Raw genomic sequence first — 23,764 nt, 5'->3', positions numbered from 1 at the left:
TGACCACAGGCAGGGAAAACATCCTCCGAGTGGTTAATGCGCAACGCGAATATCCTGACACTTGCAGACCGCCAGTATGATTCACGTCCAGCAGTAAAAAGGCAGTAAAAAGGCGGAGGTCAATCTGCGAGAGCCACGACAGAGTCACGGGGGCCAAACCCACTAACGGCAAACAGAAGGCATAACCGACAAATCAACAGGACAAGACGTGAATATCGTTTGCCGGAGCATTAATGCTCGAGAGGTCCCAGTTATTGTGGTGCAGTGACTGTATCATAGCTCAGAGTTGATGGAGCGCAAGGCTGAAACTAACGCTAATCATAAATCAGATGGGGCACTAGAAAACCCATATATTTAAAGCCCTGAGTTCTCTCTAGCCAGGTAGTCTGGCAAAACTCAGGGCCTTAATCATATCAAATAATGGCAGTTAGTTAAAGCGCTAACCCGTTGAAAACAGGGGCGCCAATGAGAAATCTCAAAAACTGTGTTCTCACCTCCATGTGATGCCATAGGTGGGCCTGGGCGAGGGGTAGGGCCAGATGTCCTGGGCCGGCTTGGCGTTGTAGCTGAAGATGGACACCTCACGGATGCCACCCCGCCGTGCCAGCTTCTTCAGGTCGTTGTTGGGCAGGACAAAGATGCTCTTACGCTGGCTCTTGGTAACAAACTTGCGGTAGGATGGCAAGGCGGTTCCCGAGCGCGTCTTCTTGGTGCGCGAGAACTTGAGGAGGCGAACGCGGCCCTTGGTGGAGGTCGACGAGGTCACGACCCCCGAAACAGAGGAGGTTGAACGAGAGGACTCCTTGTGGGCGGCGAAGAGCGTGGTCTTGTACTCGGTCACCGTTTCGCTCTGGCTCTCGTCCGATTGGCTGTCGGGCGTGGGTGAGCGCATTTTGGTCACAGTGGTTTTGGTCATGGTGGTGAGCGTGGACACCGCGCTGCTCTCGGTGGTTGAGACAATGGGCGCGGGCGTCGTCCCCGAAGAGCTTGAGACCCCCGCCATTAGCCGAGACTCTGTGGATACCGTGGTGGTTGTTGTTGTGGTGGTTACCTGGGTGAGTATGGTCTTACAGAGGGATCCCACCCCACTGTTGCTGCTCTCCTCCGCAGAGCGCACCGACGAGGGGGACATTTTGTTGAGCCTGGCAGCATCAGGCTTAACTTCCATGGGCTGGGTGTTGTTGAGCTGCTGGGTGGTCGTAGATCCGAGCGCCTCCATGTTGTTTTCCAGCCTGGCCACCTTCACCGGGGGCTGGCAGTCCTGCACCGACACTATGACCTTGCTCTCCACCTCTACCCTTAGAGCTGGCCTTGGTTCCGTGCTGTCAGGCCCAGTCATCTCGGCTAAAGGGGCCACATTGCCGTTGAGCAAGGGCTTTAGGGGTGAGACTACTTGACCCTCTCCCTCCGCCTTGCCTAGGCTGTTCACTTTGACCTCAGAGCTGTTAGTGTGAGCGTTGGAGGCCTCGTTTGGAGTTGGTAAAGAGTTGATCAAGGCTTTAGCCTCCATGCTGTCATTTCCATTGATCTGAGGTAGAGAGGAGGGCTGGGACCCAGTGGCGATTGCCTCAGTGCTGCTCTGTCCGTTGCCCTGCCTCTCCTCGGGCCCCTTCCCGTTCTTCTCTGTGCTTTGCTGGGGGGGTTTAGGAACGGTAGCTGCACTATGGCTGCCCTCCTGGGTTATACTGCTTGGAGGAATTGTTGTGGAGAGGGGTTTAAAAATGGCCACTTCAGGTCCTGCACCCTCGGTGGAAGTGGGCATGTCGCTGGTAGACTCTGATGGTCTGCCAGTGTAGTGGATCCCACCTGAACTCTGAGTTTCCATTGGTTCCGCTGTGCTGCTGGGCCTTTTAAGGCCTTCCTGCCCTGAACCGGCCCCTGTGGGCCCTATAGTCCTCTCAGGGAGGTCTCCCTCCTGTTTCTGGGGGGTCATTTGGTTTTGTGTCCTAGGGAATGCTTCAGCTGCAGGCTCTTTGGCTGGGGTCGCTGTGGCTGGGTGAGGGAACCCCTCAGCGGTCTTTGAAGGGCGCGCCTGCACCTCCCCTTTGACTGACAATGGAGCAAGCGCAGGTGGCACCGAAGGGGTGCTGAACTCCAATTTCACTGTGGGACTCTGGGCCTGGGTCGGAGTTTGGGGCTGGAGTGGGGACTGCGGCAGGGCCGGGGTGGTCTTTACTGGGGTAGGCTTGGCCAGGGAGCCCTGAGCCCTCTGCTTCTCCTCCAGGGCGTGCTGCTTGACGCGCCGCTCCAGCAGACCGTCCAGCTTGGAGGCCTTGACCTTCTTCTCGTAGGCCACGCGCGTCAGGAAGCCCTGGGCCACGTCCACCACGTCGTAGTTGAAGGGCCTTGCATTCCCCTCACCGAGCTCCTGCCTCACGCACGTCGTCTCCGTCTCGGTCCCCGGGCTGCTGCAGGTCCCTGAGAGAAAAACAAAATGGACACATAAGTTACTGGATCGTTTTTCTTATCCCCTCGTCAGAACAATGGCGAAGAAGCTTAGTGCCCAAGTATGGAAGTATGTGAGCCTCCCTTCACATTGGCATGTAGAGCAGTATAAGATCTGATTGATTCAATAATACGTTTGACTGATATTGCATGCGTTTGTTAGCTTTAACTTCGCTAACTATCAACAAGGGAGTCAATGAGCATCTATAAAAGCGCTAACCTTTTTCATCGTCTTGTCCTGAGTCTGAGAGGCTAGGGTCCAACTCCATCTTGTCAGCAGCCTCCTCTGCAGCGGAGTCTTGCATCTTCACCTTCGCTGGCCCGTCACTCTCTTCTTTCTTTCCCTCCTCTGACTTTTCCTTGGTCTGCTCTCCTGACAGGCGGTCTGCTGAGGGCTCTGGGGTGGTCGTGGTGGTGGTGGCTGCACCCCCATCTTTCTCTAAGGGTCTTCTGCTTCCCTGGGGTTCTGAAACTACAGTTGTTTTGAACAACCTTGGCCTTGAGCCCAAGTCCAGCAAGTTGCATTTCTCGCCACGTCTGGCAGCTGCAACGGAAGAAAACATACATGTTTTAGTTATCATAGCCACATTTATATTAGTAGTCAATTTCACAGGGGACGTTATCCCATGTGACTTAATAATTGAATCGTACATTTATCACAACTTTTGGCAATTAGGAAATAAGAGGTGTTTGACAGCTACGGGTACATTTGTCCACTGAATTCCTTGATTTCTTTCAAACCAAATCATAGCGATGGATAAAGATCTCTATTTGGATATATTTTGTTTTTGCATTGACATTGTCAGTGCTGTCACAGATGCCATAAAGGCACAGATACCAAGATGAGAGCTCTATCTATCTCTATGAAGAGGACACAAACTAGAACGCTCCTGCTGACCTTCCAGCTCGGCGCGGTAGTTGGCGTTGGTGTTGCCAGGCAGCTTGGTCAGGAAGCGGTGCACATGCGTCTTGCTGATCCAACTCCAGCCACCCCAGCCCGTCACGCGATACTCCTCTCCCTTCTGCTTCCACACCTTCACACGGGAGAGAGAGAGGCGGAAAGAGCGAAATTACGAAAGTGAAAAGGAGAGAGAGGGAAGAAGGGAAGAAGAAATCGGGCAGCAGAGAGAGAAGGGGGGAGCGAGCGATAAAGGAAGAGGACAGTAGTGAGAGGAGGAAGGGAAGAGAGAGAGAAATGAGAGGGCCAGAGGGTATTCACACCCATTAAGTAAACACATCTAGTAGGGCCACTATGTGAAAGTTGACACTTCCCCCGGAGCTCGGACACTCACGCCTAATCAAAGGGCTTTTTTAGCACCGTTCGCCATTCTGGGAGGCAGGAAGTTGCAATTAAACACGTCCTGGCGATTAGGGGTGATGGTGAACGGCCCCGGTCATAAATAGAGTGGTAGCGCTTCGACTTAAAAGGGCCCGGGCTCGGTCGGTAAACAAGGGCCAAATGAAAAGGGTGTACCTTGCGAAAGTATTCGGCCCCCTTGAACTTTGCGACCTTTTGCCACATTTCAGGCTTCAAACATAAAGATATAAAACTGTATTTTTTGTGTGAAGAATCAACAACAAGTGGGACACAATCATGAAGTGGAACGACATTTATTGGATATTTCAAACTTTTTTAACAAATCAAAAACGGAAAAATTGGCCGTGCAAAATTATTCAGTCCCCTTAAGTTAATACTTTGTAGCGCCACCTTTTGCTGCGATTACAGCTGTAAGTCGCTTGGGGTATGTCGCTATCAGTTTTGCACATCGAGAGACTGAAATTTTTTCCCATTCCTCCTTGCAAAACAGCTCGAGCTCAGTGAGGTTGGATGGAGAGCATTTGTGAACAGCAGTTTTCAGTTCTTTCCACAGATTCTCGATTGGATTCAGGTCTGGACTTTGACTTGGCCATTCTAACACCTGGATATGTTTATTTTTGAACCATTCCATTGTAGATTTTGCTTTATGTTTTGGATCATTGTCTTGTTGGAAGACAAATCTCCGTCCCAGTCTCAGGTCTTTTGCAGACTCCATCAGGTTTTCTTCCAGAATGGTCCTGTATTTGGCTCCATCCATCTTCCCATCAATTTTAACCATCTTCCCTGTCCCTGCTGAAGAAAAGCAGGCCCAAACCATGATGCTGCCACCACCATGTTTGACAGTGGGGATGGTGTGTTGCTTTTACGCCAAACATAACGTTTTGCATTGTTGCCAAAAAGTTACATTTTGGTTTCATCTGACCAGAGCACCTTCTTCCACATGTTTGGTGTGTCTCCCAGGTGGCTTGTGGCAAACTTTAAACAACACTTTTTATGGATATCTTTAAGAAATGGCTTTCTTCTTGCCACTCTTCCATAAAGGCCAGATTTGTGCAATATACGACTGATTGTTGTCCTATGGACAAAGTCTCCCACCTCAGCTGTAGATCTCTGCAGTTCATCCAGAGTGATCATGGGCCTCTTGGCTGCATCTCTGATCAGTCTTCTCCTTGTATGAGCTGAAAGTTTAGAGGGACGGCCAGGTCTTGGTAGATTTGCAGTGGTCTGATACTCCTTCCATTTCAATATTATCGCTTGCACAGTGCTCCTTGGGATGTTTAAAGCTTGGGAAATCTTTTTGTATCCAAATCCGGCTTTAAACTTCTTCACAACAATATCTTGGACCTGCCTGGTGTGTTCCTTGTTCTTCATGATGCTCTCTGCGCTTTTAAAAGGACCTCTGAGACTATCACAGTGCAGGTGCATTTATACGGAGACTTGATTACACACAGGTGGATTGCATTTATCATCATTAGTCATTTAGGTCAACATTGGATCATTCAGAGATCCTCACTGAACTTCTGGAGAGAGTTTGCTGCACTGAAAGTAAAGGGGCTGAATAATTTTGCACGCCCAATTTTTCAGTTTTTGATTTGTTAGAAAAATTTGAAATATCCAATAAATGTCGTTCCACTTCATGATTGTGTCCCACTTGTTGTTGATTCTTCACAAAATAATACAGTTTTATATCTTTATGTTTGAAGCCTGAAATGTGGCAAAAGGTTGCAAAGTTCAAGGGGGCCGAATACTTTCGCAAGGCACTGTATGTGTCTGTGCATGTGTAGCAGCCCTTAAGTGTGTGTGTGGGTGTCTGAGTGAGTGTGTCTGTGTGCGGGTGTTTGTGTGTGTGTGCGATACCTGGTGCTTGATGGGGAAGGTGTACTTGACCCAGGTGGCCTGCTGCATGGTCTCCTCGTCCTCCAGCTTCTTCTCCCTCTTCTTCACCTTCTCCTTCTCCTCCCGCTCCATGGACGTCATACGGTGTAGCCTGCATGGTGGCACAGAAAGGGGGACGAGAGAGAAAGTCAAAACACGGTCAGTTCAAAAGCGGCTTCCTTCAAGAGGAGGGTAAAACTCCCTCGTTGCTCTTGGCAAGGCCCCATGCAACACACACACACACAAATGATGCGAGCCCCTTGACTGACTCTGCACACCCACCCTTACTATAACATAATCAAGTCTTAAGAGGAGGGTTGGGGTCTTTACCCATCAGTAGAACAGGTAGCAGTGTTTCCCCTAGTTTATAAATAATGTGCTACATACCGGGGGTGGGCCATTTTATCTGCTGCTAGTCACCTCTGGGTAAACTGGTCTTAGTGTGAGGGACGGGAGGGGAACAGAGGAGCTGCTAGAACAGGGTAACGTTCCATGTGGCGCACTATTCCCTATGTAGCGCACTACTTTTGTAGTGTACTATATAGGGAATAGGATTACATTTGGAAGGTACTGTGTGGCAATGTTAATACACGCATATCACTTTAAATGCATACTGAATGCATTGCTTCATACTATTTTTTACTTTATATTTAACCAGGCAAGTCCAGATTTGATTCTTATTTACAGCCAGGGATCGATCCCGGGTCTGTAGTGACGCCTCTAGCAGTGCCTTAGACCGGTGCACCACTCGGGAGGCCCACTGGGGATGTAACGAATCACCGATACACAGTTGAAATGTCTCGCGAAAGACGGCTTCCTTCCCCACGTGAGGCTAGATTGGCACTAAAATCAGGTACAGATTGCGCCAAAGCAAAAAGCTAATTGTAATTCCTAACAGTCATGGGAGCCTGGGACTTGATAAACCGGAGAAGTTTATCCAACAAGAGTCCAAGGACAGAGGGATACACTAGCTAGAACCTTCTCAAAAAAAGCACGACAGTGGCTGGCCAATTGCATTGTTCCCCCCCCACAGTGATCATCAGGTTGTACTGTAGGTGACAGGGAAACATGTGTGGACTAAAAAAAGAAGAAGCATAAAACCGCATGTATCACAAAGCATGAGCAAATTAATTAAGACAGTTACAGTAAAACAGACAGCTACAGTAATTTTGAGAAACATTGATAAACTGTTTGGTTGATTTTTGGGGTAAAATTAAATGAGTTTGATAAGCAGCTAGCTAGCAGTTTGCTAGCTCCCATGCCAATGTCAAGTCTTTCAAAACGAATATCTGACTAACTCTGAAAATATGAAGTTATTTCAGAATTAAAAAGTTAACTGCCTAGCACACTATGCTTTGAGACATTATGTTAGCTACTTATCCCCAGTAACATAGCGTTTTCACTTATTGCATCTGCATGCTTGTTGCGTTCTTCCTGGTGCACTTTGTGAGCTGGCTGCTCGTTCTAAACAGTATCATTTAATCTGTTCAAAGCAGCATGTTCAGCAGTGGCGTTAACTCAAAATGACACCGACAAGGTTCCAGTTTAACAACGTTTACTCAACCGTTTCAGCACAATACATAGTTGCCATCGCACTCAGGCCAGGTTCATCAACAAGACTCCTGCGCAGGCGCATTAATAACGGCGTGATAGCACTGTAATAACAGAAATATAGGGATACTTAAAACATGAATTTAACAATCCCCTTTTCTTTAAAGAATAGAACATCAAAAACATAATTAAAACGTCACAACTATTATTTAAGTTACCCATTACAGATGGGTTGTGTGACAAAATTATTTGTATAACTTTCCATTACTGAGTGCCTTTAGGAGTACGCCATTTGCGTGGCAGGTAGCCTAGTGGCTAGATCTTTGGACCTGTAACTGAAAGGTTAAGTCTGTCGTTCTGCCCCTGAACAAGGCAGTTAACCTACTGTTCCTAGGCCACCATTGTAAATAAGAATGTGTTCTTAACTGACTTGCCTAGTTAAATAAAGGTTCAATAAAAAAGACCGGATGTTCCCTTTTTAAATCAGACAGCCAGCAAGCTGCTCCTTTGTGGCCGACCTGGAAAACAGCTTTGAGGTGTGGAATCACAGTTGTAGCAAAGGTCTGTGAGCCACCCCAGATGAAGTCATCAACATGACAGGCAAGTACTCCAGTCACATTGCAGTCTTGATCACGCCAATAAGACTGCAGGATCCACTTGTGACATTTTTCTACCTGTACTCAGCATTGCTGCCTTGACTTTGTACCAGTAGGGATGCATCTGCCAGGCCATACACAAACCTTTTTTTCCCTCCAGTGTTCCTTCGCTGTTAGCTTCAGGCGGAGGTCGGATGTGAATGTCCCTTGACAGCTCTATTCCCTTCAAAAATGCAGATTTGATGTCTATGGAATGAAGTTTCCATTTTTTCTGTCAGATCACTGTCAACAGCAATCTGAGTGACTCTGAGGCGCATGTTGGTGAGTCTTTTGGGAGTTCTTTAGCAGCCAGCTCCTCAAAACCTCTAGCCACTAGAGACGTGCTTTAGGCACTATTCCAGTTAAGGATTCTTTAAGGGTACACACCGACCTTTTTTGAGACACATTCTTGGCCAATGTCTTTGACTTCCACAAACACTCAATTTTTCCTCCAATTACAGGGCTCATCTAGTTCAGCTGCGTCAAAAGACACGTCCTATGTTTCTCGATTTTCCATTGGTTCAATTCTGAGCTTATTAACAAGTCACAGGTCAGCTGACCCTGTTGTACCAGAAAGTGTAGCTGGTTCAGAGTACTGCAAGTTGTACCAGTTCTGGTGTTTTCCTTTGGCTTTTCCTGCTCGTCCAATGACGGTTGCTGTGTGTGGAATACCACTTTCTCTGTCCATGTGTTTAACAGTTTGTCCAGTTTTCAGATTGGAACAACCATGCTGTCTTAACACATGTGACTGTTGTTGGAGGTTTTCCTAACTTGAACTCTCAATAGTATTACCTGTGTCATGGTTGAAGGTCTCTGCTCCATTTCCTGTATCAGTTTCAGTGACCATTAGGGCACGATATATCGGTGAACATTAGCTAAAAATGCCAACATCGGTATCAGCTGATGTCTAGTTGAACGCTGATGTGCAAAACCGATGTCAAAGCTGACGTGCACACCTATATAACGTAGGTAGGTACATGACGTAATGACACCACGTAAAATGTTGCGCTAAACATGCAACACAGCATTCATAACCTAGCCCACAATGTCTGCTGTGTGGATCGAGCAGTCAACGAGTCGACCAAGTTCGACCCGACCGGAGTTACACAGTAATAGTGTCACTGCTATTAGCTTTAAGACTACTATGGAACGCCGTTTGGGTCTTTGCGTGTCAAAAAAAGATACAGTAGCACTGTTAAAGCTGTACAAAAATGTCTGTAAGCAAGCAAACACCGGCCATGAACGATGTGTTTACAATACCGCGTTGGTAATAAAGCATCATTTGTACGACCACAACTTTTGGGGTAGCTAGCTTTAGCTTGGTACCTAGCTAGCACCAATACAAACAGCCTAAAATCAAATGACCAGTAGAAACTGCAGTCATATTCATTATTCTTTGCAATGATTTTGGAATCCTTGTGAGTAAGTATTAGCTAGGTTGCCACATTGAAATTGAACTTCAGTTCATAAAAATAAATAGCTAGCCAGCTACTTAACCCTGTTGCCCAAAGCAAACGTTATAAGCAGCCAGCAACTTCATCTGGCTAGTGAGGCTCAACCGGACTTGGTTATGTGTTGTGAAGCAATAAGGATTAGGCATAATAGTGGAATTTGCGGTTTGCCCTCAAAATAAAAGTAGGTTATTGACAGTGATGCAAATGAATACGAATAGTAGAATTATGCCATACTTTTATTTTGAAGGCTAACCGCAGTCTACTATTGTGGCTAGCTTCACATAGATGGGTCCGACCACCATTACTCAAATAAAAACTGTCTTATAAATTAGGGTTATTTTAGATGATGACACCTAGCTATACAGTTAGCAGGCTAACTATAGCTACTGAAACAGATTGTCGTTTTGCTATATTTTGGGGAAGAACATTGTTTCCATTCATGAGCTAGACCAGCACTGCGAGACAACTTCACCAGCATCATAGCATACGTCGATTATCGATATCGGGGTTTTTGTCAAGGAAAATATTGGATATCGGTATCGGCCAAAAATGTCATATCGGTGCATCACTAGAGTCCATATTCTTGGATGCAACATCTGGTAGGTTTGTGTCTGTTAATGTGTCCTTATGGTCATTTTCAGTAGGAGGCTGATTCTCAGCAACAGCCCCTCCATCTTGTTGATCATTTACTTTCCGCAATCTTGAGTGATGCACCCTGACAATGGTGCCTCACAAATATCCCCACACCATCTTAGCCAATGACTACTCCCGGTCCTTTCCACTCTTGACAGTCAACACGTTTATCGTGCACTTTGTTTCCAGTCTCATACGTCTCATCCGTGGGTCGAAGAGGTTAATGCAGAGTCCTGTGAATTCTCTCTGAACACTCTGCTTCAGTGAAAGCTTTTCTTGCTGTATGTCATGCTGAAAGGTGCTGTCCCACCCATGCACTCACACTGGTCCCTTCTAGTGCTGTTGGCTTGTCACCCAGTACAGAGGGAAGATCAGGGTTCTGCCCCAACACTAGTTGGTATGGGCTGTAACCATGAACATTGTGCATTGAGTTTTTAATAGTAGGGACCACCTAATTCAATGTGACTTTGTCTGACCAATTTTGCAAGTATCCTAACTCTCTTGGTAGAACGGACAATTCTCCCATCTCCAAATTTGAAAGCTTGGTTGCTTAGTGTGTCAACCATAGTTTGTACTTATTTCATATTTAGTTCACTGACATAGCTATCAAGCCATTTTGCACCACACACTGTGTGTGTACACGCAGTATCAATCATAGCAGATCCTAAGGATTCAACTAGGAAGAAGATTGGTTTGAAAACAGTGTAATGTTACACAGCTCTATCTCTGTGTTTACATTTTTACTCTGTTAGTTTAACTTGTTCATTTTATGAGGACAGTCTTTAACCAAACGGTAAGTGCATTGACAAAAAGCACATTTTAATCTCCTTCCATATCTGTCCAGTGGATTTGTGCCGGGCAATGGCGCCCTCATCTGGTTGTCATGAGAACGTGACTTTTTGGCGCCTTTTCTCTGCTGCTCAGTGTAATATGCTGCGTCACTCACTCGCATTCCATCTGTTATTGGCACGACAGGTCTTTTCACCCAAATGTATTTTTAGTGCCGACTTCATTGACGCAAAAGTCAGCACTGTACAAGCAGTCAAAAGCCAACTGTCCAGACAGGCAGTATCTATCAACTTGAAAGTTAACACTGCATCCGGGAGAACCACCTCGTACTTGCGCATCCTATTGTACCTCTGTTCGAAATCAATTAACGTTATGTAGTCAGTCATTGCAACCGAAATGTCTCTAGTAACACTGTCAACGTTTGAATATGTCTCGTAGGCACGGTATTTCGCATCTTTAAGAAACACAGAATCCAGCGCTCTAATCAAAGTTCCCGTACCATCATCCTTATTCAAATCCTCAACAGATATTTCCAGTGCTGTATCTCTCGCTCATCTTCCGAGCGATAATACCACCTCAAGTGCTTGCTTTTTCTTGTCCAGATTAGTAACCCGTGTCCAGATTCCAAGTTCATATTCCCACTTTCATGCGACCTGTTATCGTCGAAGCGAGGTGGCACATTGTAGTTATTAACCATCCTCTGCTGCCAATGTTAATTCAAAATGACAACGACAAGGTTCCAGTTGAACAACGTTTACTCAACCGTTTTAGCACAATACATAGTTGCCATTGCACTCAGGACAGGTTCGTCAACAAGACTCCTGCGCAGGCGCACTAATAACAGAGTGATAGAGCCGTAATAACAGAAATATAGGGATACTTAAAAACATAATTTATTATTATAATTATTATATATATATATATTATTATTATAATTATAATTTATTATTATTTTTTACATGCAAAAGTGAAATAGGTGTATTTATGCTGTTGCACAGATTTCTTTATATACATCTATTCAAAGAAAGTACAGATAGTTTGAGAACTTGGCATTATATTTCTGCTACTTTGTTCACATCTCCAACCACCCCACCCTGGGTATTCAGCAGCTGCCACTGGTCTAGGATTTGCACTTGTTCTAAAGAAGTCCGACTTTGAAGTGGCTGCAGACTTGTATGATTAAATGGTATTAAGGAATTATTTGAAGTGGTAATGTAAGGATGGCATAACACGGTAAATTAGGTTCCCTTGATGACTTGATGCCAGTTTAAAGTGAAAGACGTGACTGTGTGTGTGTGTGTGTGTGCTCTGAGTCTACTCACCTAGTGTGTCCCAGAGAGTCCTTCCAGACAGGGAGCAGGGCCACAGGTTTGATGGCACACTCCAAGATGGCCATGGCCAGGGCAAACTCCCTGGCTTTACTGCACATCTGCACCGCCTTAATCCAGTTGTTCCTGATGAAAACCAAAACAAAGCCAAAGGGAGTCAGACAATGGTGTTATTCATCATGTGGAAGCATGGTGACATCAAATCACAACAGTGTGATCTGTCACCTGGGACTGCTGTGGTCAGAACTGAACAAGAGCAGCGTACGCTAACTTCAATGAACATGTAAAAACAAACACGTTATCACCAAATTATGCCACACATTAGTATCTAAATAATAGCCTGTGCCCCCTCCCCCGACGAGAAAGAGCACACAATGGTTAAACGAACACTTAACCCCCTACGGTCGATGTCCACGCCCCCTGTATAAATTCAATTAGCATAACACAACAACAGAAAAAATGAAAAACTCAGTTTAAGCTAGAGATAGTTTTTTATGCATTGGATCAGTCTCAATTCACCTAATCCGCCTATGTTGCACTTCCGCATCTGCGGTGAAAGAGCTAGAGCGGTGTTTGTCAGACCACGAGCCTTCCCCGAAAATCGGTCTTCTCACAAAATCGTCTGTAGCATTCCAAACGGTTTGGCCTACAAAACTATAGAAAGATGACTCTCATAAACACGATGGTGTTCTCCATTTTGCTCTACAACCCCCCCACGGGCATCTTTGGACCCGTCTGAAGTCGGTACAGCCCATCTACCAACTTCTGTTTGTAGTGTCCGAAGAGTTTGGGCAACAACACTAATATGAGTCCTCTGTGGAAAGGTGAGACTCTCACGAACATATACATCTTGGTTGTTTTGTTCTAGGACGTCCACAGGCCTCACAAGATTCGTCTGAAGGTCCCCCGGTGCCAGTTGAAAACATTTATGGAAGTTTAAATGGAGACTGTTTAATGCCAAAAATAAGGGGTTAAATACATGTCCAAAAAAAGTTATGTTTCCTGATCTTTCTTCTCTCTCTCAGGTATAGGACAGACACTTAAAAACAAACTTCCCTTTCATTTTTTGGGGGGACTGATGTTCAATGTAGTGAATCTGCTATTCAAAGCGTTTGTATGGGCTAATGTAAGGCAAAAAAATATAATCATTCCACTTTTTTATGACACTTCAAAGGGTCTTAAAATTCTAAATCAAATAGCTTAGTAGAACCCACCCCTGGCTTAGACTCTTATGGGTTAAAAACATTTTCATCATATTCTTTCATAACACATAAATCAACCAACTAGGATCTCAAAACACACACAGAGCCCACATTCCACCCGTACCTGTGTGAGGCCCAGTTGGGGTGCATGAAGGGTGCGGGCACATTGGTCTCCAGCTGGATGATGGTGAGGCGCAGCGTGGAGATGGTCAGCACTTTGGAGCCGTGGATGGAGCCGTTCCACTTGAAGTCGCCTGCCGGCGTCATGCAAAACTGGATAATAAAATACGTTTTATATGTAGAGAGCTTTTCATTACATGGGGAAATCACAAAGCACTGTACATCTAAAACCAACTTAAAAATGCTTTAAGGATCAACAATTAGAAAGAAGAAAACAGCTCAAATCAAACAAGAACAGTACTCTACAGGATACAAAGAAGACTGAAAGTTGGCATCAAAGGCTTAAAGGGATTTGGGCAATGAAGCAAGTTTTGGGCAATGAAGCACGTTATCTACTTCCCTCACTGTCAGACAAACTCATGAATACCATTCTTATGTCTCTGCGTGCGGTTTGAAGAAAGTTGCTAACTAGCGCAATTGCTATCCTATAGACTTCCAGTCATTGCGCTAACGCTAGTTAGCATTGGCTACTTAGCACTACCTCAAACTTCCTTTATAGTGGACTCGGAGGCAAAAAAAAAGATATATATATATAAAAATAAATACCTATCCACAAGTTAATCGGACTCTAGGGAAGTAGATAAAGGACTTCATTGTCAAAATCTCAAAGTATCCCTTTAAACAGTTGAACTTAAAACTTATCGCAAGTGTTTATTTGTTCAAGTTTTTGTTGACTCCTTCAGGTGTGTGCAAGCTAAAGTTATCTTAAAATAAGTTTTATCTTAAAGTTTACCTTGTGCGAGAGGTGTCGCCGCTTGTCCAGGTCCTCCCGGTGCTGGGGCTTGTTGAGGGCCAGAGTATTTCCACTGTATTGGTTGTGGTAGACGCGGTACTTTCCCTCCTGGCCCAGCTTGAAGAAGTGGCTGAGTGTGCCCTTCATCACCACCTCCTTGCTTGTTAGGCTGCGGGTGCTGAGACGCGACACGTCGCCCGCCGGGGTCACCACCAGCACCTGGAGTGAGGAGAGGGGGGTCAAATCAAAGGTAAATCAAATACATTATATTTTGATAACAGACGAGCGACACTTGGATTGAAATAAATGCATGATATTTTTAGAACAAAACAAAACATCTGGGTTGGCGCCCTCCCTTGGGTTGTGCCGTGGCGGAGATCTTTGTGGGCTATACTCGGCCTTGTCTCAGGATGGTAAGTTGGTGGTTGAAGATATCCCTCTAGTGGTGTGGGGGCTGTGTTTTGGCGAAGTGGGTGGAGTAATATCATGCTTGTTTGGCCCTGTCCGGGGGTATAATCGGATGGGGCCACAGTGTCTCCTGACCTCTACTGTCTCAGCCTCCAGTATTTGTGCTGCAGTAGTTTATGTGCCAGAGGGCAAGGGTCAGTCTGTTATATCTGGAGTATTTCACCTGTCTTATCTGGTGTCCTGTGTGAATTTAAGTATGCTCTCTCTAATTCTTTCTTTCTCTCTCTCGGAGAACCTGAGCCCTAGGACCATGCCTCAGGACTACCTGGCATGAGGACTCCTTGCTGTCCCCGGTCCACCTGGCCGTGCTGCTGCTCCAGTTTCAACTGTTCTGCCTGCGGCTATGGAGCCGTGACCTGTTCACCGGAAGTGCTACCTGTCCCAGACCTGCTGTTTTCAACTCTCTAGAGACAGAAGGAGCAGTAGAGATACTCTCAATGATCGGCTATGAAAAGCTAACTGACATTTACTCCTGAGGTGCTGACTTGTTGCACCCTCGACAACTACTGTGATTATTTTTATTTGACCATTTATGAACATCTGAACATCTTGGCCATGTTCTGCTATAATCTCCACCCGGCACAGCCAGAAGAGGACTGGCCACCCCTCATAGCCTGGTTCCTCTCTAGGTTTATTCCTAGTTTCTGGCCTTTCTAGGGAGTTTTTCCTAGCCACCGTGCTTCTACACCTGCATTGCTTGCTGTTTGGTGTTTTAGGCTGGGTTTCTGTACAGCACTTTGATATATCAGCTGATGTAAGAAGGGCTATATAATTACATTTGATTTGGCCCATGATTACGGAAAAAGTTTGGTACACCGGGCAACAACCTAAGGATAGCTAGGAATCCAACGGCTAATCAGTATTTTTTGTAGATTAATAGTGATCACCTCTTTGCCCTCCTTGTAGCCCTTGTTGGCCTCGTTCACGGCTTCCTCCACCTTCTTGCTCTTCAGCTGGCTCAGCTTACTCTCCGGGTTACGCAGGCGGGTCACCATGCGGCCACCTGGCGTGACTGCCGACCGCTTTCCACCGGCCTCGCCGTTCACCCCCTGGTCGTCCTGGCTGTTGATAGAGGACTGAGAGGACCTGTCAGCCAGGTCGGGCTCTTCCGGCACCCTGGGGGCCTCCCTGGCAATGGTGCTGCTGTTACTGTTCTCCTCACCACTGGGATGAGGTGGCTGGCTCAGGCTGGGGACCCCCTCTCCCCTGGGAGAACTAGACTCAGAACGTGCCTTCTCTAAAACCATAAATACATAAAAATAAAAAAAATCACAACATAAGTCACTATTTAAAATCATGCTTTAAAGGGATGGTACAATCAAAATCAAAGTTTGACTGTTATTTTTCAGACGTCGAAGTTAGTCATTGTGTCAAAATGAGTCCACATCCCACACAATCATGCATGTGGATCCAGCTACATGCCTCGACCCAATTGAACGATAAGCACCAGGGAGTCCGGAAATGATATGGTGCCTATCCTTTTCTGTTCATTTTGGATTGGGGCATATAATCAAATCTATATATTTGTGTTTGCCTGGGATGTGGACTTCTCAAGAGAAGACCCAACCAACAGTCCCTTCAAAAGTTCAAATGACATGCAATAGTGCCCTCTAGTGTCATGAAGCAACATGCGCGTCATTCCTGTAGTGCCCACACACAGCCAATAGGGGTATGATGATTCATAGTAATAGTGATCTGGACACATGCATTAATGGCCTGTTTTACACGCAAGGTTCAGAATCAAATGCTTTGTCTTAAAGTCATTGTGATTCATGCCAAGCTATTTAGTCTGATTGCATATCAAAGCAATTCGCTTTAAGCGTTCTTTTGGAATGAAATAAAAGCGTGTATTCAGCAGAGTTGCGACCAGCAACTGGTCATTGACAGCCAATGAAATGAGGGATGCAAAAGGGACAGCGACCAATGGTAGAGCGGTCCGACATGGGGGGAGGCGGGATGTGTGGGGAGGAACAACCCAGGCACAGGAATTGAATGGAGGGGGATCATGAATGGGGTTCAAAGTTTACAGAGACACCACCCCCATGGTACCTTCAGCCTCCTGCACGCCCTCAATGTTGGTTTTGGCCTCGTCCCCAGGCTCTCGGGCCCCGGTAGGGAGGTCTTGCCCCCCCACGGCAGGGCTGGGGGCCTCCGTTGCCGGGAGGGTGGGTTGTGGAGCCGGGAGATCAGGCTTACTCCCCTCAGGGATGGAGCAGTCACCAGTAGAAGGAGCCAGCTCGGCTTCAATCAGAGAAGCAGATATTCAGAGTTTGGCAAACTATGCTACATGTTGAAAACATTTTAACTGCATTCTCGCTAGAACGTAAATTATCTTGGAACTTGTGGTGCCAAGATGGCAGCCAATAAAATGACACATTTCAAACAGAGTTGGTCAAAGTGTATGTATCAGACTTTGTGTGGAATATGCGCAACAAGCACCTCCAGCGTGTGCATATAGAAGATGCTGTATTGTAATGAGACTAGTAGGCATTGTGTAAAATTTGGTGCGAGGACACTTATTACGGAGGGGTTATCAGCAGTATTGCTGAAGGCATTGGTTTAAGTTGACAAAGTGGTCTCCGATGGGTTGACAGCGCAACACAAGGGATTTCTAATTGGCTCGGAAAGAGGAGAGCGCAGTGGGAAACGGATCAATAATTCATTAGGCCTACATCGCTCTATATCAAAACGCAGTAATATCAAACAGCCCGTAAAGCCTGTAGGACCACGATGTAGCGGTAGCTGTAGTTAGATGGTGGGTGTGTGTGTGTGTGTCTCTTACCTGTAATGGTAGTCCCCTCTTTGGTCGCCTTGTCCTTGTCAGCCTTACCCTCCCCTGCTCCCTCCTCCTCTCCCTTCTTCTCTAGGTCGCCAGTCTTCTCCTTTGGCTCTCCCCCCTCCGTCTCCTCCTCCTTTCGGAGAGTTCCCTGCGCCTCCGCCTTCTCTCTCTCCTCGGCCGCCCGGCGCTTCATCTCCTCCAGCTCCTGCTCCTGCTTGGCCCTCAGCCGGTTCAGGATCTCCTCTGGAGAAGGGAGAGGACACCGATGGGTTGATCCATTTCATTGATCAGATCGGTAAAATACATATTATGCCTGTCTAAATGTTTCATTGTGGGAAAACTAAACGTCCTTAAAAACGCTCAGCCCCCCAAAAAGATCAAATAACTAGCCGTGTGTAGACTAAACACGATCAAGGACAACACAGAGTTACGGTGATTAGTCGTGTAGAAACTGAAACCAGCAGGACTGTAGGAATCCAGGTGCTGCGTTACGCACCCCTGAGCTACACCTCGACTGTCTCATACGGTCTGAGCATAAACTACGGTTTTATTGACCAGCCCATAAAACAGTTCTAACTCAGAGCATTCTTCGTATTCTTACCAGCAAGCGATTGTTTGTGTGTGTAGAGTCAGTCAGCCTATGCATTCGCTAAACCTTTATCCCGCACTAACAGAGCACGCTGAAATCGATACATCTTCTGATTTGACCACGGCGCAATTCTGCCAGACAAATCAAACATTCACACCTGTGCTTGAAAGCCCGCCACTAACAGTGCATCTCTCTGGGCTATACTATAGGAATGGCCATGGAGTCTGTCTGGGAATGAGCACCTTATAGCACCCAGCTGTGCTTTGACTTGAACACCGCCTCAAAATGACACTTTTCTGAAATGATAGCCGCATAGCGAGAACTTGTCACGGTTTATACAACTGCTCAATGCGGTAGAACAAAGAAACAGAGCCTGTACTCATGTGTGACTTCCCCTCTATGGCAGGACCACATGGGGAGTAATTGAAATCGGACTCTGTGACGAAGCAGGTGATTTCATATTTCGGGGGAGTGGGATGGTGACAAAGAAAAACGTGTTGTTTCAGGCATCAACGAAAGCCTACCCTCTCTGTCATTTGTCGCCGGAGCGTGTGTGTGTGTGTGTGGGCGGTGGAGAAGCCTTGACAGCAGCCTGAAGTGTCTTCCTAGGGGGCTCAATCTGGGATCTGTCATCGCTTTCCTGATGCCAGTGTGTGTGTGTGTGTGTGTGTGTGTGTGTGGTGTTTGTCTACGTGGGTGTGAGAGAGAAAGTGGTTAAAAGGCTCTTTCTGACTTCATGTGATTTCCACAGTGTGTGTGCAGGAGTGAGTCGTAAGTAGACTCACTGGTGAGATTTCAAACCACTCATTCTCAATGGGAGGCACACCAACAGAGAACTGGATCTCAGTCTGTATCCGAAGTCCATCACAAGTGTACCGTTACAATAGCCTGGGTCCCACATCTGTATATAACTCTATAACAAAGTCCTACGGTCATTGCCATGTCAAACGTAAAACAGATCTAGGACCAGGCTACAGACACAAGTCCCAATCTAAAAAGACTCAGCAATAGCCTAATAGCTGTTACAACAGCTTCCTATTATTGGCATCACCCTCGAGGCCACTTATAGGTAAAAGGATTGGATAGCCTTAACACCCTATCACATTCAACCATCCCATTTGTTCTTTAATCAGATCAGTTGTCATGAAGGAGAGGAGGTAACAGTTTGGAGCCCAGCCAAACTGGGACTGGAGAGGAAAGTTGTCATGGAATGGGTACTGGTTCCTATGGCCCTTCAACATGACTGAGTAGTATTCACTTAACTGGGGGGGAGGGGGAGAGAGATCGAGGGAGAAGGAGATATGAGAGAGAGAGGGGCAGAGAGAGAGAAAGAGAGCGAGCAGGATAAAGAGAGAGATAGATTAGAGGCGAGACAGACGGGGCAGAGGAGGAGTCATTGGCAGGCTCTCTGGTGTTAGACAATGGAGCCCCTCACACGCTCAGAACCAGGGACCTTTGGCTCAGCCGGACTGTCCTGGCTAACTTGGCTACATATAGAAGACAGGAGGACACCCGGCACAGCCATGTCCCTCCTCGTCTTCCATCTCCCTCGCTTTCTTTGTCACTTTTATCTCTCCTCTATCTCCGTCACTCTTTCTCCATCTCTTCCCTCCCCTTTCTTGACCTTTTGCCTCCATATTCTTCCACTGTTCCTCAACCCCCCCCACCCCCAACCAATGACCATTGACTCTCTATCTGACCATCTCTCCCTCTTTCCACCTCTCTCTGCCTCAGAGGCATTCAGTCCTGCCATATTGGACCTCGTCCCAGTGAAGCATGCTGGAACAGTGCCACAGTCCCCAGAGCCTACAGCCAGGCCAAGTCAGCACAGGAGGCGATAGAGGCACTTAAACACAACCAGCCAGCCAACCCGCCACTGCCCCACTGATTAGGGCCTACTTACCCAAATATGAGGGGTGTGGAAATATTTAGGATTTTGCTTTGGGAAGACATGGGTAAATCCACTATGATAATCTGACAGAGGCAGGGGGAGAGGGATAGCGGTATGATAGTTGCATACATTAGTGCTTTTTGAGGTCGTTTTGGTTTGATTATCAAAAAATAATTACGATTTCAGATTTCAGTTTCAGTGATTTTTTTAAACATTAAAATGCACTATGGGTTGAATGCTATAACAGATAATAAAACTATGAATAAAAGTTCCACGTTGGTAGTGACTGCCCATCACGAATTAACCATTCGTTGTTCACATTACTTTACTCAAACATTTCAGTTGTGTAGATCACATTTCTTTAATTTGGCAAATGTATTATTGAATTCAAAGTCAACATCTCATCTCTATAAAGCTGCTACTTATACCTGACAAATGTATTATTTTAGTAATTCTTCAAAGTAATTCTTCATACTTTTATGACTGCTGAATACCAACTATCAATCACTTAGATCATGTATTTTCAGGTAGAGATACCTCGAAGAAACTGCTCTCTATGTATCCCCTCTTGATCGCACAATCTTCTGTCTCTTCCGTAGCACAGGTAAAAGAAACCGGACAGACCGGACAGAAGTAGTCGTGCAATGGATTATGGTCAACGTAGTTAATTATTGGAAACTATTATTATTATTGACCTGTTGGAAACTACAACTCCCTACTACAGCGCACAGCTCGGGCATGATGTGATTTATCTCTGGAGAAACTGCAGCGCAATGTGCTGTAATGAATACTCAGGGAGAAAAAAGGTGTAGATTCACGCGCAGGGCGCGGCAGGTGTTTATTTCGCCCTTGCAGAAGGCAGGAATCGTGGTCACAGGCAGGCAGTGGACATACACAGGCAGGCAATGGTCATACACAGGCAGGCAATGGTCATACACAGGCAGGCAATGGTCATACACAGGCAGGCAATGGTCATACACAGGCAGGCAATGGTCATACACAGGCAGGCAATGGTCATACACAGGCAGGCAATGGTCATACACAGGCAGGCAGTGGACATACACAGGCAGGCAAACAGGCAGGTGAATCAAAACTAGGACTGAAGTCTATAACTGGTTCTCACAAACGAGCTAGGAAAAGGCTTAGTAGAATCAAAACTAACAATACCTCACAAAGGCACAAACAGAATCAACTGATCTAAATAAGGAGCTGATGAGACCAGGTGAGTAACTAACACAGGTGAAATCAATTAACAAATATTTAAGACAGGGCTACCTTCAAGAACACAAAGAAACAGGGCTACGTTCAAGAACCCAATGAAACAGGGCTACGTTCAAGAACCCAATGAAACAGAACACAAGGTTGACTAAGAAAATAAATACAGAACCTTACATGTGCACATTGAGCTCACAGAAAAAAACTGAACGAAATAGAATTCAAATAATTGAACTGACATGATCAATTAGTTGTTTAAAAAACAAAAAAAATGACCAACAACACTACCATATATGGACTACTATATCTATAGCCTTACATGATGTGCATATCCCTCTCAACATATACAAACGTACAGACACACACACACACACACAAAATGCTAATGTGCACAACTTGCACGAGTCATAACTGTAAAACCCATACACACCCAATACCATGGATCTGAAATGTGTGTGTGCGTGTGTATGCTGCCATGCTGATCAGTGCCCTCACATTACCAACTTAGAGACCGACAACATTGTGAAGTGCAGCCGTGGGCAGGAGGCAAATCGGCAGCCTCGTTGGAACCAACCGAACAGAGAAAATGATGCAGATGATGAATATCACACACATCAAGAGACAGAGTTTCTGCGTCCCAAAAGGCACCCTATGGGCCCTGGTCAAAAGTAGTGCACTACATTTGCCATTTTGGGACACACCCAGAGTAAGTGTTTGCTCATCTCTCAAACACCATTCATTCACCATAGGGGAATAACTGAAAGAAGAATAGAGCAGTAGACGAGAAGTTCTCTCAAAACCTCTGAGCATTATCAAGAGGCAAAACCAATGACTGATGGAAACAGACAAACAACCAATGACTGATGGAAACAGCCAAACAACCAATGACTGATGGAAACAGACAAACAACCAATGACTGATGGAAACAGACAAACAACCAATGACTGATGGAAACAGACAAACAACCAATGACTGATGGAAACAGCCAAACAACCAATGACTGATGGAAACAGCCAAACAACCAATGACTGATGGAAACAGCCAAACAACCAATGACTGATGGAAACAGCCAAACAACCAATGACTGATGGAAACAGCCAAACAACCAATGACTGATGGAAACAGACAAACTAATCATTGATTTTGTTTGTCAGAGTCAAAACACTCCTTACTGGAAGTACCCGCTCTTGACTAAGTGTGCACCCCAAATGTCACCCTATTCTTTTTATAGTGCACTTCTTTTGACCAGAGTCCCACGGGGCCTGGTCAAAAGTAGTGCACTACATCAGGAATAGGGTGCCATTTAGGACACACACAAAACAGTCTTATTTGAAGAAAAAGCCCAAACTTACTTTACAATGGAAAAACAAATACATAACAGCTTTTACCCTACCAAAATGTGCTCAGAATTCCCTGGGCTCTGAATTCCCTGGGGTCTGAATTCCCTGGGGTCTGAATAGATTCAATGCAAAGCTTTCACCCTTCCAATGATAGTAACACAATGATAAGACTTCAAAAGGAAGGAAACAATAGGGTGTGTACTATGATAGAGCCTTTATAAGTTAGTTATCTAACAGCGTACAGAGAGCTGCATTCAACAGACACGTTGTAAGTGTGTAAGACGGGTAGTTTAATAGTAAATAACTACGCCAACAACTGCTAAAACATTCTTCTGAAATGACTGTAAATGACAATACCAGTCCTAGAATAAAATATGAAAAAAAATCCCAACACCCCCGGTGTACTGTGTTCCGTGGGTAAACGTTGCAGAAATGTCCTTAATAGAGATTAATAGAGATCTACATGTCAGATAGATATAGGTGACGGAGAACAAACATGCCCTATCTGAACGTGTCCAACATCTCTTACCGTTGGCGGCGGTGAGGAAGCACTTGTTGACGCCGCGGGCCTTGTTGGTGAGCTCCTCGGTGATGTCCATGTGCGTGTGCACCTCGTCCCTGATCTCCTCCAGCGTGGCGTACAGGTCGGCCTCCCAGTAACCCTTGTCCAGGCAGTCGATCAGCTCAGCCAGCTGCACCTTGGTGCTGTAGTACCAGATGGTCTTGTCCTCCTGCTCGCCGTCCTCCTCACTGGCGTGGAGGAAGGGAGCGAGACAGGGGTGGAGGGTTGTGGAGAGAAAAAGGAGGAGGGGAGAGGGATGAGATGGAGGGGAAAGAGAGAACATGAGAGTAGGGAGACAGAGGGAGAGAATAAGAGAGGATGGAGAAAGATCGATGTCTTTGATTAATTGATGCCATCATCAAATGACAAGCAGTAGAATGAAGAACAAGCAGACACCTATAGTAAATTGTCCATTGTTAAGGACATAGTACTGACAACTATTTAATACACGTCTCGTCTATGGTGCCAGTTCTCCTTAAAAAAAGGGTCATTCCGCCACTTTACAAACTCATAGTCATTATCTAAAGCACCATACCGGTGTCTAGATATGTGAAAACGGCATGTTTCTGTGATTGCAAAAATAAAAGGTCCTAAAAATAAATAAAAAAGCTTTTCAAAACCTGCGACAAATTTCTATCCAGAGGGGAAGCTATTTTCTTGCTCCATGTCACCGTGAATCTCATAGTGTTTGAAAATCCCAGTTTTTTAAAAACGTTCCAACTTTTGGTTACGTCATCGGGTAGAACGTAGAAATGCACCGTTTTCACATACACTGTA

At 45.8% G+C, this 23,764-nt stretch overlaps 1 protein-coding gene across 8 annotated transcripts in view; it reads right to left on the bottom strand.

The window, feature by feature from the left end:
* LOC110485993 (nucleosome-remodeling factor subunit BPTF) overlaps positions 1–23,764 on the bottom strand; it is a 56,414-nt gene that overhangs the window by 23,672 nt on the left and 8,978 nt on the right. For all 8 annotated transcript variants that reach the window (XR_002468019.3, XR_016485821.1, XR_016485822.1 and 5 more), the window contains exons 3-13: positions 22,955–23,175; positions 17,394–17,633; positions 16,661–16,852; positions 15,499–15,848; positions 14,144–14,362; positions 13,355–13,503; positions 12,023–12,154; positions 5,621–5,750; positions 3,344–3,479; positions 2,666–2,989; positions 495–2,418 (exon numbers count right to left, since the gene is read on the bottom strand). Coding sequence is in view for 4 of the 8 variants with exons in the window: in XM_021557263.3 (XP_021412938.3) it covers positions 495–2,418; positions 2,666–2,989; positions 3,344–3,479; positions 5,621–5,750; positions 12,023–12,154; positions 13,355–13,503; positions 14,144–14,362; positions 15,499–15,848; positions 16,661–16,852; positions 17,394–17,633; positions 22,955–23,175 (4,017 nt within the window). In the remaining 4 variants the exon portion in view is untranslated. The remainder of the gene's footprint in view (positions 1–494; positions 2,419–2,665; positions 2,990–3,343; positions 3,480–5,620; positions 5,751–12,022; positions 12,155–13,354; positions 13,504–14,143; positions 14,363–15,498; positions 15,849–16,660; positions 16,853–17,393; positions 17,634–22,954; positions 23,176–23,764) is intronic.

Source organism: Oncorhynchus mykiss, chromosome 13 (assembly GCF_057628025.1).
Source record: "Oncorhynchus mykiss isolate SJ-2025 chromosome 13, ASM5762802v1, whole genome shotgun sequence".
Classification (NCBI taxonomy): Eukaryota; Metazoa; Chordata; class Actinopteri; order Salmoniformes; family Salmonidae; genus Oncorhynchus; species Oncorhynchus mykiss.
This window is presented reverse-complemented; position numbering and strand designations above follow the sequence as displayed.